General features: G+C 43.1%; 1 protein-coding gene across 2 annotated transcripts; it reads right to left on the reverse strand.

Moving 5' to 3' along the window:
- Positions 1 to 1,250: 1,250 nt before the first annotated feature.
- Positions 1,251 to 13,579, reverse strand: LOC121561780 (uridine-cytidine kinase 1-like). Of its 2 annotated transcripts, XM_045218480.1 has the most exons (8): positions 13,393 to 13,475; positions 5,566 to 5,683; positions 5,141 to 5,300; positions 4,703 to 4,799; positions 2,476 to 2,618; positions 2,189 to 2,283; positions 1,925 to 1,973; positions 1,251 to 1,812 (listed from the first exon to the last, which is right to left on the reverse strand). In XM_045218480.1, the coding sequence occupies exons 3-8, from the start codon at positions 5,277 to 5,279 to the stop codon at positions 1,610 to 1,612; spliced, it is 726 nt and encodes a 241-aa protein (XP_045074415.1). In that variant the 5' UTR covers positions 5,280 to 5,300; positions 5,566 to 5,683; positions 13,393 to 13,475; the 3' UTR covers positions 1,251 to 1,609. The 2 variants fall into 2 exon arrangements, with proteins under 2 accessions (XP_045074415.1, XP_045074414.1); XM_045218479.1 differs by lacking the exon at positions 5,566 to 5,683 and having other exon boundaries at positions 13,393 to 13,579.
- Between the last annotated feature and the right edge of the window lie 131 nt (positions 13,580 to 13,710).

Here is a 13,710-nt window from a genome sequence, read left to right on the forward strand (position 1 = left end):
CTATTTGCACATAATCTCTTGCACATCTAGCATTCCAGTGTTAATACTATTGTAATTATTTTGCACTAAAGCCTATTTATTGCCTTACCTCCATAACTTGCTACATTTGAACACACTGTATATATATTTTCTGCTGTATTTTTGACTTTGTTTTTTACCCCATATGTAACTCTGTGTTGTTTTTATTGCACTGCTTTGCTTTATCTTGGCCAGGTCGCAGTTGTAAATGAGAACCTGTTCTCAACTGGCTTACCTGGTTAAATAAAGGTGAAATAAAAAAAATAAAAAATAAAAAAATAAAAAGAGAGTTAGTCATGATTTCCCTGAGTCATCAGACTCAGGTGAAGGTTTCTTTGCATCTGCATCTTGAGCAGTCTGTGTTGAATCCTTGCCGGACTTGTCTACAACAATCTCGAAGACCGCCTCTCCTTCTACCCTCTTCACTTTCTCCCCTTTCGCTGCAAGGATTTCCTCAATGTTCCTGTAGGGGAAAAAAACAAACCATGAATAAAAAATAAAAAATATTCAGGAATAATACTCAAGTCTTAAGGAGGCTGCATGCAAACAGAGCGAAGGAGCGTCGTATATGGTCCGTTCCAAAATCTGAGTCACACAAAAGTACCTAGAACTACCTGTGAATATTATGCTGGGTTTGCGTGAAGTGTGTAGGGCCCCTTTAGTCCACACAAACGTTACAGCCTATTAATACGGTATTCACTTATGATTCACTATGACTGCAGTTCCATTTCTCTGCTGTGCAGGTCACTATCAATAGGGGAAATACATTTACATTTAAGTCATTTAGCAGAGTGATTTACAGTTAGTGAGTGCATAAAAAAATGTTTTCTTCTTCATACTGGCCCCCGTAGGAATCGAACCCACAACCCTGGCGTTGCAAGCGCCATGCTCTACCAACTGAGCTACAGGAGACAATACGTAGACTATTAGCCAAAGACCTGTCCATAAAGTTCCCAGCTGCGCCTGAATCGACCAGCGCCTTACACTGGGGAACTACCGTGTAATCAGGGAAGTTGACGTGGATGGTGAAATGCGCAGCAGAGGGCTCTGAACGAGTGTGTGTTTGCGCTCCCTGAGGTGACGCGAGAGTGCCCTGCCTGCATAACATTGTAATACTGTTGCATGCATGTAAAATGTTCACAACTACATTAACTTGGCCACCAACCTCTTTCCCTTCAGGTCAGAGAACCAACCCAAGTTGTCAGCAATAATGTGGTGTTTTTCACATCCAGGGCAGGTCACTAGGACAACACCTTTATGATAGGCTACCTTGGATATCCTCTTTGTTGACCTGGTTGAGCACACCTGCATACAGATCATTGACAGTAAAATAATGATACCGTTTATTAGAAGAGTCAGGGTGAAGAGTCAGTCTGAACTTTATAAACTATCCATATAATCTTATTCATTATCTAAAAGGCAAAACTGATCCATCAGCACTGATCCATCAGCACTCCTACTCTGAGATGGTTTGTGGATACGGGCCCTGAGTACTAGTGTTCTGATCACCTCACCAACCAAATCTTGATAGACAAATCATGCTATGCCTGTCACTGTAGAAACATGATGTGAACAAGAACTGATCTTCCATTTAAAAGTGGGGGCGACTGCTGGGCTCCAGTAGGACCCTCTTCCCTAGGGGGAGGTTGGAGGTGGCGTTATCCAGGTCCCCCTGCTCCGAGATGGCCCGCTTGAAGCCCCGGCTGTGCCCATTCACCACTCCTCCACGGTGCCACTTACAGAGGTCCCCATTCAGGATGTCCTGGATGTGCTGCACGATGAGGTTGATGGCCACTGAGCATGAGAGGCAGATTAATAAGAGAGATGGAGGGAGGGAGGAGTATGGAGAGAGAGGGATATGGAGAGGGTATGAGTCTGAAGGCTTCATCAGAGTGCTATAACTTACCCATGTTGTCAACTCCTCGAGGAATAATTACATCTGCATATTTCTTGGTCTGGGGGGGAAAATAACTAATCAATCTAAATTTGGTAGCTAATGCTCTCAAAAGACTGCATTTAGAACATAATATAAATTAGTCACTGGGTGTTATATGTGTCATTATCTTTTAAATGTCCATAATTAGCCCTATTAATAATGAATGAAAGTGTCCAATTTCTGTTAGTTATCATCGGTGTATGGTGAGGGTGTGTGGCTCTGCTGGACATTTACAGGCAAACAGAACTCCTCGAAGGCTGGCTTGACAAACGTGGTGTACTGGTTAAGGATCTGCTCCAGGTCTCTGCCTCTCTTCATGTCCCGCAGAACTGCAGGTCAAAACCAAAACAACAACAACCAGGTCAGGACCAAGACAACAACAACAACCAGGTCAGGACCAAGACAAATGTGACAATACAGTATATACATCAAATATGCTAGAGAAAAGTGTGTGTATGAGTATGGAAGTGGACGTGCATGTGACAATCCCCTTGTTAGGTGTGTGTGTGTTTCAGTAGTACCTCTGCGGGACAGCCTGACATCAGAGTCAGTGTCCACAAAGAGCTCCATGTGAAACATGTCCCTCACTTCCTGAGAGTAGAATACCAGAATGCCCTCAAACAGAACCACATCAGCGGGGTACACCGTGATCCTGTCCTGCAGCCTGGAAAAAACACACACATTAAGCACCAAATGTATAGTACACACAGAGGTATTCTATTGACAGACTAACTTTCACGTGAATGCATGGTGTGTGTGTGTGTGTTAATTAATCTGCAAATGCATTGACATTCATGTCTGAGGGACACACCGGGACGATGAACGGCCGAAAGCAGTAGGTGCCGTGCTCTATGATTCAACACAGAATCAGAATGGCTGTCTGCACTTAGTTTTCACAGTGGCAAATATATTTTTTTAAATATATGGCACACGACACCGGTCTGATTGACGCCCGTCTCAGTGGACTAATCCATTGGAGACCGCGGGGATGGCACACCAGTACCACCACTAGTACATTTACCGTTAATTACCATCATTTCTAATTACAATGTTTGTTTATGGTAATTTCTGTTAATGCTTTTTTTCTGTTAATGCATTCAATGTATTATTATTATTACAGTCTTACCGTTGTCATTGTCGGAGTGGACGCGTTGTTTGCAGAGCGCACAACCTACGTTTATTTCTGAGTTGTTAATTTATTCATTGTCTTTTGTTTGGAGCGCGCCTGTCAATCTTGAGTAAGGACACGCACCTTGTAACACATAGAAGTAGGCCTAGGCTACCTGGCCTGCGCGCAAATGTAGGCCTATAAATGTGCCCATTTGGGGATCTGATACTATTTCAGATTTTCTTAATTCACCATCACTGTGGAGCTTCTCAAAGTAATTTTTTCTTTGCCTCATACAGCAAGTAAATGAAGTCTGTTTTTACATCCATTGAAAATGACAATAGTTCCTCAACGTAGCCTATTTCAAAATTATTTCCAGCTCTCTCCCTTTCGATAACCACACAGCATGAAAGGCAAAATAAATGTCATCCTCTGATCCAGTGGAAACGTCACAATATAGGCCTACCTGATTACTTCTTATCCCTTGCGCAAAATAGCCTACAGCTGTTGTCTGTCTGTCCGGAACTCACTGGCACAGGAAACTGAGGGCCCAAAACATTTTATACAATGTTGCAAGTTTGCTAGCACGAGCATCAGGCTGGACCAAGTTAATAGTTGATACAATGTTTTAAGTTCCTTGCAGACAGGCCATGCGTAGCCAATGGGATTTATAGTATATTTATTTTTATCAGGATATTTTCTACCTGCAGGCTGCAATGTTTTTATTTGTTGGCTATATGTAGGCTATTTTTACATAGTTGGCAATGGCAATAGAAGTTACTTTTAGATTTGTATCATTTTCAATGTTGATTAACCACAACATTGATTTTGAGTTTTGAAGACTATTATAAATTAAATGAAACTGTTCTACGAAAAATGAAAATCATAACTGGCACGCACGCAGTTCAGTAGAAATGGTACGATAACTTGGCACTCCAAATGGAAAAGGTTACCGACCGCTGGCGTAGCCTATTACCGGCAACTTCAGGAGCGTAACGGCAGAATCTGCGAAGACCAGCAGTAGAGGGAGGAGGGGGGTCAGGAACAGTTTTTTTAAAAATTCTGGTTAGGCTATATTGATCTCTGGCTCCCTCTTTAGTCATTTGTGTGTCTTCATTTTTAATCGCAGTGCTTAAACCATCAGACAAGCTCCGTAGCCTACATATAGTTGATTTTATTCAAACATAGGGTGTTTGGAAAAATACACGTTTTAAAAGCGATTGGTCAAAAGAACAGACGACTCTCGGGTCAACCAGGATTTTATTTAGTTGGGAACTGCCCTAGTGTGCAAAACGTTTGGTCTTTTGCCAAACGTTTTGCAACGGAAACCGTTTACTCTAGGGTCCAAACGGAAGCATACAGACTAAACGAAACGGGAGAGACCCATCTGAATTTGTCCAAAATAAACTTGTTTTCATTGCACAAAGTTTTCAGTTTGGAGTAAATGTTTTGCAACAGACTAATGCAATGAAATCAGACTAATGAATACACCCAGTTCTTTTGGTTTTTCTTTTCTTTAGGTCAAGGGTCATCTATCTGAGCTCTGGAATGTGGAGGGTGGGCATTTTTGATCCCGTCTGTCTGAATTCAAGAAGGGGCATTTCTGTACACTGGGTCTGGATGGAATGTTTCCTTCTCACCTGGAATGCGTGACAAAGTCATATGTCGGCACCTCCACCACACTCCCCTCCACAATATCCTTCAGGGTTTGGTACATCAACTCTTTGTCGAAAGCATCTGTAATAAACATTAAGGTTATTAACTCAATTACACTGTTCAGCCAGAACATTAGCCATTTATAATTCTAGCAAAGATTCATTAAACGCCATGATTAACTAAATCCACGTTATCTAAGTGATAAGTGACTGACTGAGAGCTTGTGTTATTACAACGATTATACTTATGTTATTACAATTCATACAGGCCTGTAGTACATTTTACATTTACGTTTTAGTCATTTAGCAGACGCTCTTATCAAGAGCGACTTACAGGAGCAATTCAGGGATTCTAACCAGCGACCTTTCGGTCCAATCTTTAGGCCCAACGCTCTTAACCGCTAAGCTACCTGCCACCCCCACCTGGGTGGTCAAAGTTGTAATGGCCCTTGAGTGCCTTGGCCTTCTGGTCAGGTGTCAAGACTCTGTAGAAACTGTCTTGGCTGACGATAGCAACTTTCCTCTGACGATGGTCCACCTTGTTCTGGCCCAGCAACTCCATGATTTTGGCACATACTGTTGACTAAAAAACAGACAGGTTTATTATTTCCTAGATTAGCACAGTTTAGCTAAATCTATCACATAGAAAGGGGTTATGTGTATTTCAACATTTTGTGAGTTGAGTAAAGTTTCCATGAATTGTGTGTAATATACCATGTTAAAGACCTGTCACACGCAGGAAATGCATTGACATTTGGCATATTTTCAGTTTGATGATGAGGTTGGAGCAGAGAGCAGTAGCTGACACATTTCAAAATAATCTCACAGACAGAAAACAAGACACTAACGTTAGTTTAATTGATGGCTTGGTGGCAAGAGACGTCCCCATTTCATTAGCAATGTCACATCACATCACGAGTTCTCCTATTCCTGCATGACAACTGTTAGAAATTGCGTAATTCAAATCTGGTATTGGAAAAATAGAAAACATAATCAAGAGATATTCATTCCAAGCTAAACAAAACCCAACTATAACACAAGGTTATGACTGAAATGCCCTCTCAAAGTGGTAGAGAAAAATAGTTCTAGAAAATGATTGACTGTTAACTGAGAGCTTTGGATAAGTATATATAGGCCTACTTTATTGATATTGGCCACTACACTTCAGACTGTCAGACCAAAATGTTTGGCTTCTTATTTGATAAATCATTTTTTCTTAAATGTTTCCCTCTGAAAATACACTCAGGTGTTATTGTATGGGAAAATCAAAAGCGAATAGCTACTTGAGACATTTTGTTGTAAAGTTCTCAAATGGCTTAACAGAAATGTCACAATAATATGGATGGAGGTCTAGTGATTGTATTGTTTGTTTCTTATGAAAACACACAGAACGTACCCTGTTCCTCTGGCACAGTGATGTAATCGTGTGGTGGTCTAAAACAAGTGTATCATGCCTCACTATGTTGGTTTGAATGTGAGGTTTAGCAAAAAAATTCACTGTTCGGAAGTCATTTTCCCAAACATTTGGTTGTTTTACGTTACCCTACAGTTTAATACAAACCCAAATCAAATAGCTACAGGTAGCCTACTACTGAATAAAGACCTGGATAAGTAACAGGCACTACCATAATGTTTGCTGAAGGAAGAGAAAGAGAAACCTAAGTAAGCTCTATGTTGCTCCCTTATTTCAAAGCCTGAAGCAGCCAGCCATAGTTGTAAAGGTCACTTGGGTTTAGGAGATTACAGTAGAAATCAATCTATTTCTCAGAGATTACTCCATTATGACCATCATCTGACAACAATAAGGGTCCAGCGGGCCCCTACAGATCAGGTTAGATTAGAGTGACCAGTGTGGCCCTACAGATCAGGTAAGACTAGAGACGACCGGCTGGTCTGTCTCAGTGGGCTTGGTAGTGGAACCAGCCAAGGGACAACAAGGGGGATTTAGCCTGTGTCCCAAATGGCACACTATTCCCTATATAGTGCACTACTTTTGACGAGAGCCCTATGCCCTGGTCAAACGTAATGCACTGTGTAGGGAATAGGGTGCCATTTGAGACAAAGGCTATTTAGAATTGAGCTCTTACTCCTGAGGGGGACAAAACATCCAACCTCCTATGCCTCATGGACTACTGTAGCCACAGGGGTGAATCGAATTAAAGCAATCGGTCATTTGATGCATGGCTTGAGTTCCCACTGTGTTTTGTGATGCTTGAAGGAATTGGATCTGTTTGTCGTTTCTGAATAAAGGAAAGAGTTAATTACTTGCTTGTGTAATTCACTTGAGTCACTTGCTTTGGCAGTATATGTTTCCCATGCCAATAAAACCCCTTTGAATTTAGAGAGAGAGAGAGAGAGAGAGAAAACGGGACCAAGCTCAGTGTGGGTGGGCTACGGGCCTCCATAGCTCCATAGGCTAGGTGACTGAAGAAAGCTAATCTGATTTAGCTCAACACTAAGCCACTAACAGGATCAGTTCACCTGTTAAAGCACTGCTACACAACACAAGGTAACACAGGCTGCTGTCACACTCCACACATACACTCAATGACAAACACACTATGGGACCATTACTTGGGCCAAAAACTTTACATGTGTTTTTATATAAGTAACTCAGTTTGGTGTAAATCATGCACTGATATCAATGTTACATTTAAGTAAGTGAGAAAAGTGAGTGTGCATAAATTAGAAATCGTCCCTACAGTATGTGTTCTTATGTATCAATTTAATGTTGCCCTCATCAATGGTCCCGTTCAGCTCAGTTGGTAGAGCATGGCGTTTGCAATGCCAGGGTTGTGAGTTCGATTCCCACAGGGGACCAGTATGAAAAAAATTAAATATGTATGCACTCACTAACTGTAAGTCGCTCTGGATAAGAGTGTCTGCTAAATGACTAAAATGGAAATGGTCGTTCCTAGTTAGGGTTCTTTCTCAGTTTTAGAATTGTGATCTGTTTCCCTCATCTTAGTTCACATGAGGGCGGAGTAGTCTACAGGTTAGCTACCAGCCCTTAGATACATGCTCCATAATCTGCAGACGGCACCACACATGGCCCCACAAGCCATGAATGTTGTCCCTTGTGACTCAGTTGGTAGAGCAATGTCAAGGTTGTGGGTTCGATTCCCATGGGGGACCAGTATAAAAGAAAAGAAGAGAACGGAAATGTATGCACTCACTACTGGAAGTCGCTCTGGATAAAAGTGTCTTCTAAAATGTTAACTTTTAAATAATTAAAACAGCCAGCCATGCCATATCTCTATTTCTGCAGTTATGGCGAGGTATGGCATTTTCTTTGGAGATTGTTTTGGGTATTTACCAGACTCAGGGAGGGACAGGCAGCTAGCTCATGGCAGTCACACCACACAACCTCTGACTGGTCCCCTGTTCACATTCCCCTGGAGTCATCAGACAGGCTAGCCACACCACACAACCTCTTACTGGTCCCCTGTTCACGTTCTGCTGGAGTCATCAGACAGGCTAGCCACACACTGTGACACAAACTCTTTTTCTCTCCCTAATTTATACATGCAATGGTCGCCTAGCAACTGCTACAACACCCGACCCCCACCTCACCTCCCTCTCCCATCTTACCGCCTCCTTCTCTCTCTCTCTCGCTTTCGGTCTCTCTTCCCTTACCTCAGTAATAAATGTGCCATTTCCAGTCTTTCCTGGCTCCAAAAGCCACACTTTCGCTCTCTCCAGCCCCTCCCCTCGCAACTCTCTCTCCAGTGTTCAGTGGGAGTAGGCTCTTTTGAAGAGCTGTTTTTCGTTTTAGTGTTCCCAATATTCTGCCGTTATTTAAAGTACTTTAGTCTATTTATTTAAATCAAATCATTCCCACCTAATTAGTTAAAGTTGGTGCATATTTATATTTCAACAATAAACCAAATTATTTCAGTCTAATTGTTTAACCAGTATTTTGCAGGGTCAAACATCAAACGCCACAGTTCAATCATATCAGCTCAAACGTTTCAGTTCAGTCACACTAGTCATTCATCACAACCAAGCTAAGAGTGTGCAATAATTCTAACTAGATAGCTAGCTAGCTGTATACCATTAGCTAGCTAACTTTAAGTGCCTTAAATTTATGAAAACAGACGTTCGTAAATTATTAGGCCAAAGAAAATACAAATTGTTATCACGTTTTGGTACAGGGGCGTGTCTGCTCTCAGTGCATGGGGCAACGAAAGCTAGCTAATTTTCCCCAAACATCAGACACCCCTGACCTCGGACACTCTAGCGGTTGGAGGACTGAATCACCTCGAGCTCAACATTTAAATGGACTGAAAAATAACGGTACGTTTTGTGACTAACGACACCCTTTTAGCTAGCTGACCACCGATTTTCAGTGCAATTTCTGTAAGTTAAGTTAGGTTTTGAGAGTTTTCAAAAAAGTTATATGTACACATTTTGTGGAACACGCTGCATATTGTAAAATTCGACTGCGCGACAGACCACACCTAATTTAATATCCAACTTTTTACCTCTGAAATATAGCTAACGGATGTTCTAATGTTGCTATCTTAGTTGCTAAATGTTGATAGAACTGCTAAGTAAGCAAAAAGGAAAGAAATTGTAAGTCTTAGATAATACATATCATGAAAACAGCTGCATGTTGTCAAGCTTTACCGTATCAAAATTGGAGTCCTCTGACGGAGGCGTTTTGCACAATCTGCAAAAATGTATTTGGAACTTTGAACCATGAACTTTTTGACACCTATCACTGTTGGCTATGTTTCATCTTACAACAGCTACATAGAGGCAGTATTTAGTTAAATGGTACAATGTATGCATCAATATTACACTAATTGGGACACTAATTTTCATTACAGATAACATCAAACATAAAACGTGGGTACACTTTCAGTTATTGTGAAAACTTTCATCACCTTTCAATGCCTTAGCTTTGAAATGTAAATGTTTATACATATTCAGATTGAGTTATCTTTCTAAAATGTGTATAGTATGCCAAGTTATTTAGCTACATGTATTTACCACTGCAGCATGGAGAAAGTCAAGAGGAAGCAGTGGAGTGAGGTGGACATGTTCCATGCCATGGAGGACTGCGGGGCAGGGATGGCTATCCGCCAGGCTGCCAAGGTTAGGCATCTTTTGTTTTTAGGAGATTACCATGTGTATGTGAATTTTATCTGCTAGTAACAGTTTTCTTTTCTTATCTACCAAGGTGCATGGTGTACCTCGGCAGACCCTGGCGGACAGGCTGAGCGGCCGGGTGACCCATGGTTGTCGCAGTGGACCACCCACATTGCTTGCACCAGAGGATGAAAAGTCTCTGGTGCAGTACTGTATCTACTGCGCCAGCCATGGGTTCCCCCTTCACCAGACAGAGGCTGATGAAATACGCCGACAAAATACGCAGGTATTTGGTGTTCTATGTGTTTATGTATGTAGAATGCTGGACTGACTGTTATCAATGTGTGTGATGTAAATGTGTATGTGTATGGTGATGCCAAAACAAACATTTTCATCCTGGATGGACAATTATATATTCTATTCTATTGTAGGTTTCGGCACCCAGGGGAAACAATCCCACCACTGGGGAAGAGGTGGTGGGAAATGTTCAGGAGGCACAAGAACCTAAGCATGAGGAGGCCGGACACCCTGGATAGGGGGAGAGCTGAGTGTGCCACACGTCCGACGATGGACACCTTCTTCGCTTCTTATGAGAAGCTTCAACGCAACTGGGGAGGACATCCCCCCGTTTATCATCTACCCCAAGTGTTTCCCCGGTGGCCACTACACACTGGGAGGCCCCCCCCAAGCCTTGTATGGACAGTCAAGCAGTGGCTACATTGACGGGGACCTGTTCAGGAAGTGGTTTCAGCACTTCATTAAGTATGCAGTGAAAGAGCGCCCTCTCCTTCTCCTCTTTGATGGGCACAAGAGCCACATGGACCCGGAAGTGCTCGCGGTGGCACTAAGGGAAGGGGTTATACTTCTTTGTCTTCCACCACACTGCACCCATGTCCTGCAGCCGCTGGACGTGGCATACTTTGGCCCTTTAAAGGCTGAGTTCTCCAAGGTAGCTGGAGACCTTAGCCATTTTGACCACTCCTACATGGTAAACAAATCAGAATTTGCCAGAGTATTCCGCTACCCGTACCAGCGATGCAAGGACATGCGCTATGTGGTGGAAGGGTTTAAGAAGTGTGGCCTCTTCCCTTTTGTCCCTTCAGCCATTGAAGGGTCCCGTTTAATGCCGTCTCGGACCCTACCGGGTCCCAACACCGCCTCTACTGGAACCAGCAGCAATGTGCCATCCATCAGCACCTCCTCCCCAGCGACCACAGGAGGACCCTCAGCCCCTGCCCCAGTCCCAGCCGCTGCTCCAGTCCTATCCCTAGCTCTAGAAGAGCACCCCCTAATAGAGGGGGGGGCTGATAGCGAAGGACCTGGGGCACATCCTTACTGTCCTGAAGTATCGGCTGGACCGATACAGAAGACTCCCTGTGGTCGCCACATGCCTCACCGGGGAGGAATACACGCGCCAGCAGGAGAGGGGTGAGAAGGAGAGGGCCGGGGCAGAGGAGAAAGAGCGTCGGGCAGCCCTCAGAACACAGAGGGCACAGGAGAGGGCTGCCATGGATGAGACCATTGACGCCATCGCCTCTGCTGGAACCACTACTGACAGCTGCATCACCACTGCCAGTGCCTCCCAGTGTGCAACACCTGTAGGAGCCGCCGGAGTCCCCAGCTGCAGAAGAAGGCCACATGCCTACTCTCCCGGCCACACCATCGTCGGCCCCTCAACCCCACCATTACAAACACCAGCTCCTCCAAGCCATCGTCGGCGGTTTTGTCCACCACCACCCCAATGCACACCACCCCCCATGTCTGTCACCACCAACACGGCCTCCTCTGGACCAACTGCCTCCTCCGTCTCCCCTGGTCACACCACCATAGCAGCCTCGTCTGGTGTCCCTGCCCCCTGCAATTTGAATACCACCACCTCCACAGGTAAACACATGTTAAATTACGAAAAAATGACTGTTTGTTATCTGTTTTATAAAACAGCAATGTAAAAAAAAAATATATATATATCTTTATATATCTACAGTAAATAGCACCAGCCCTCAAGTCATCTCCGCCTCCTCCAAAACCTCTGCAGCTTCCTCCAGAGGTATTGATGTAAAAAAGTTGAAAAGGGTTTTCATGCAACATGCTCTGTCTAACACTACTTTTTCTCAAACTGCAGCACAGAAAAGGAAGAGAAAAGCTACACCGGTCACATCTGTCACACCACCCATGGCACCACTCTCAGGTACTTCATAATCTGTTTTTCTCGCTCTCTCAGTTGTATCAATTACTATTGTTGTTGAAGAACTTCTACATTTTGCAAAACCATATTAATCAATTTGTATTATTATTAAATTTTTTATAAAAGAAGACACCACCTGCTGTGCTCGCTGCGGGGAGCGTGATCCGCCTGCAAGCTCCTCTCAGGAGTGTAGATCCGAGGTGCCATGGGTGTGCTGTGACTTTTGCCAGCACTGGTTCCACTGCAGGTGTGTGCAGTGGGATCAAGAGGTAGCGGTGGAGCTGGATTTTTATTGTGATTTTTGTGACAATATAGGGATGGAGGTCGAGATTTAATTGTTTGTTTTGTTTGTGTTCATATGAAATTATTTATTTGTTCAAAAAAATGAATGTCTAAAATATAATATATATATTTATTGAACCCATCTTGTGTATTTCTTCCTTTACTTTCCAAGTGCACCTCTGCAACACAAACTCCAACAGTGTTTTCATTGTTTTATGTTAATGCACATAACTGAAATTAAAGTGTATTTGATGTAAATTATTAATACTCATATTTCATTTGGTTACAACACTGAATATGTGGTGAAGAACCATTTTTTAAGAGTCCACAAGAGGGCGCACCGGGCTACGCAATGAAAAGTTGACAGGCAAATCATTATTTTTTACCTGAAGACTAGCCAACTAGTCAACTATCGTGGTTGGTGTCTCTTTTTTCAACAAAATTAAACGGATATATCTTGTAATTGAACAAAATAGTAAGGTGCCCAATAACTGGGGGCCGTATACAGATAATACGGGACGTATTTTTTTGCTAAACCGCTTATCAAAAGCAGATAACAGTAATATTTTCAAATGAAATGTCAAACTTGCTAATTGCTAAACCGTTAGCTAACATTTTTACGACACCAATAATCACAAAACATTGAAGGCTTGATCACAAGATAACACTGTTGAAGGTAATATATTTCTTAAACGCTGTTGAATATGCCGATAATACGGGATTCTACGCTAACGTTTCCGACTAACGTTACTGTTTGTTGATGTGACCTAAAATTAAAGGCGCTTCATGGTCAATCTCTGATCTGCCGTGCAGTATTTACGGTGATATGGCCTCTGCAGAAGTCAAGGCATTCATGCTTCGCGGCGCAGAGCTGATGTGAAGGAAGTTGTCAAGTTAGTCAGTTTGTGTTTACACAGGACCTTCTGCCCTCAATCATGTCAATGCGGAGCTATACGGAGCCTTCCGCATTGTTACAACACGGCGATGCCGTACAGAGCTCAATCTGGCCACCACCATTACGGCGCCTCCGAGCACATTTTCGGATCAAGCATAAATTGGCTCTTACTAACCCATACAGCTAGATAAGGCACGCTAGCTATTATTAGTTACCTACCTTGCCACTGGCCGTTCCTCCGCTAACACCGATCAGAAACGGACGGTGTCTTGGCCGCTCCATCTCGAACGGTCTGATAGCAGTCATATCGGGGCAATTTGTCGAGTAACAACATGCTTGTTTAGCTAGCTTGCTGCCTTCTTCTTCTTCTTCTTCTATAAAGATTTATGGAAGACTACACCTATTTGTGTATTGCCGCCACCTCTGTACGGGGTCCTCTTCTTTGATATTATGGCGGTCCGCAAACAAATGCTATTGGTGCATGCCGCCACCTACTGTTTTGGCTGTATATCAGCCCAAATAATTAACAAAATAATA

The sequence above is a fragment of the Coregonus clupeaformis genome, unplaced genomic scaffold (genome assembly GCF_020615455.1).
Source record: "Coregonus clupeaformis isolate EN_2021a unplaced genomic scaffold, ASM2061545v1 scaf1602, whole genome shotgun sequence".
Lineage (NCBI taxonomy): Eukaryota > Metazoa > Chordata > Actinopteri > Salmoniformes > Salmonidae > Coregonus > Coregonus clupeaformis.

Coding starts and splice junctions, on each gene's coding strand:
- LOC121561780 (XM_045218479.1), bottom strand. CDS start 13,479: ATGACTGCTATCAGACCGTTCGAGATGGAGCGGCCAAGACACCGTCCG. Junction 5,301..13,392: donor GAGGAACGGCCAGTGGCAAG/GTAGGTAACTAA, acceptor TCTGTTTTTTAG/TCAACAGTATGTGCCAAAAT. Junction 2,284..2,475: donor TGTCAGGCTGTCCCGCAGAG/GTACTACTGAAA, acceptor TTTGACCTGCAG/TTCTGCGGGACATGAAGAGA.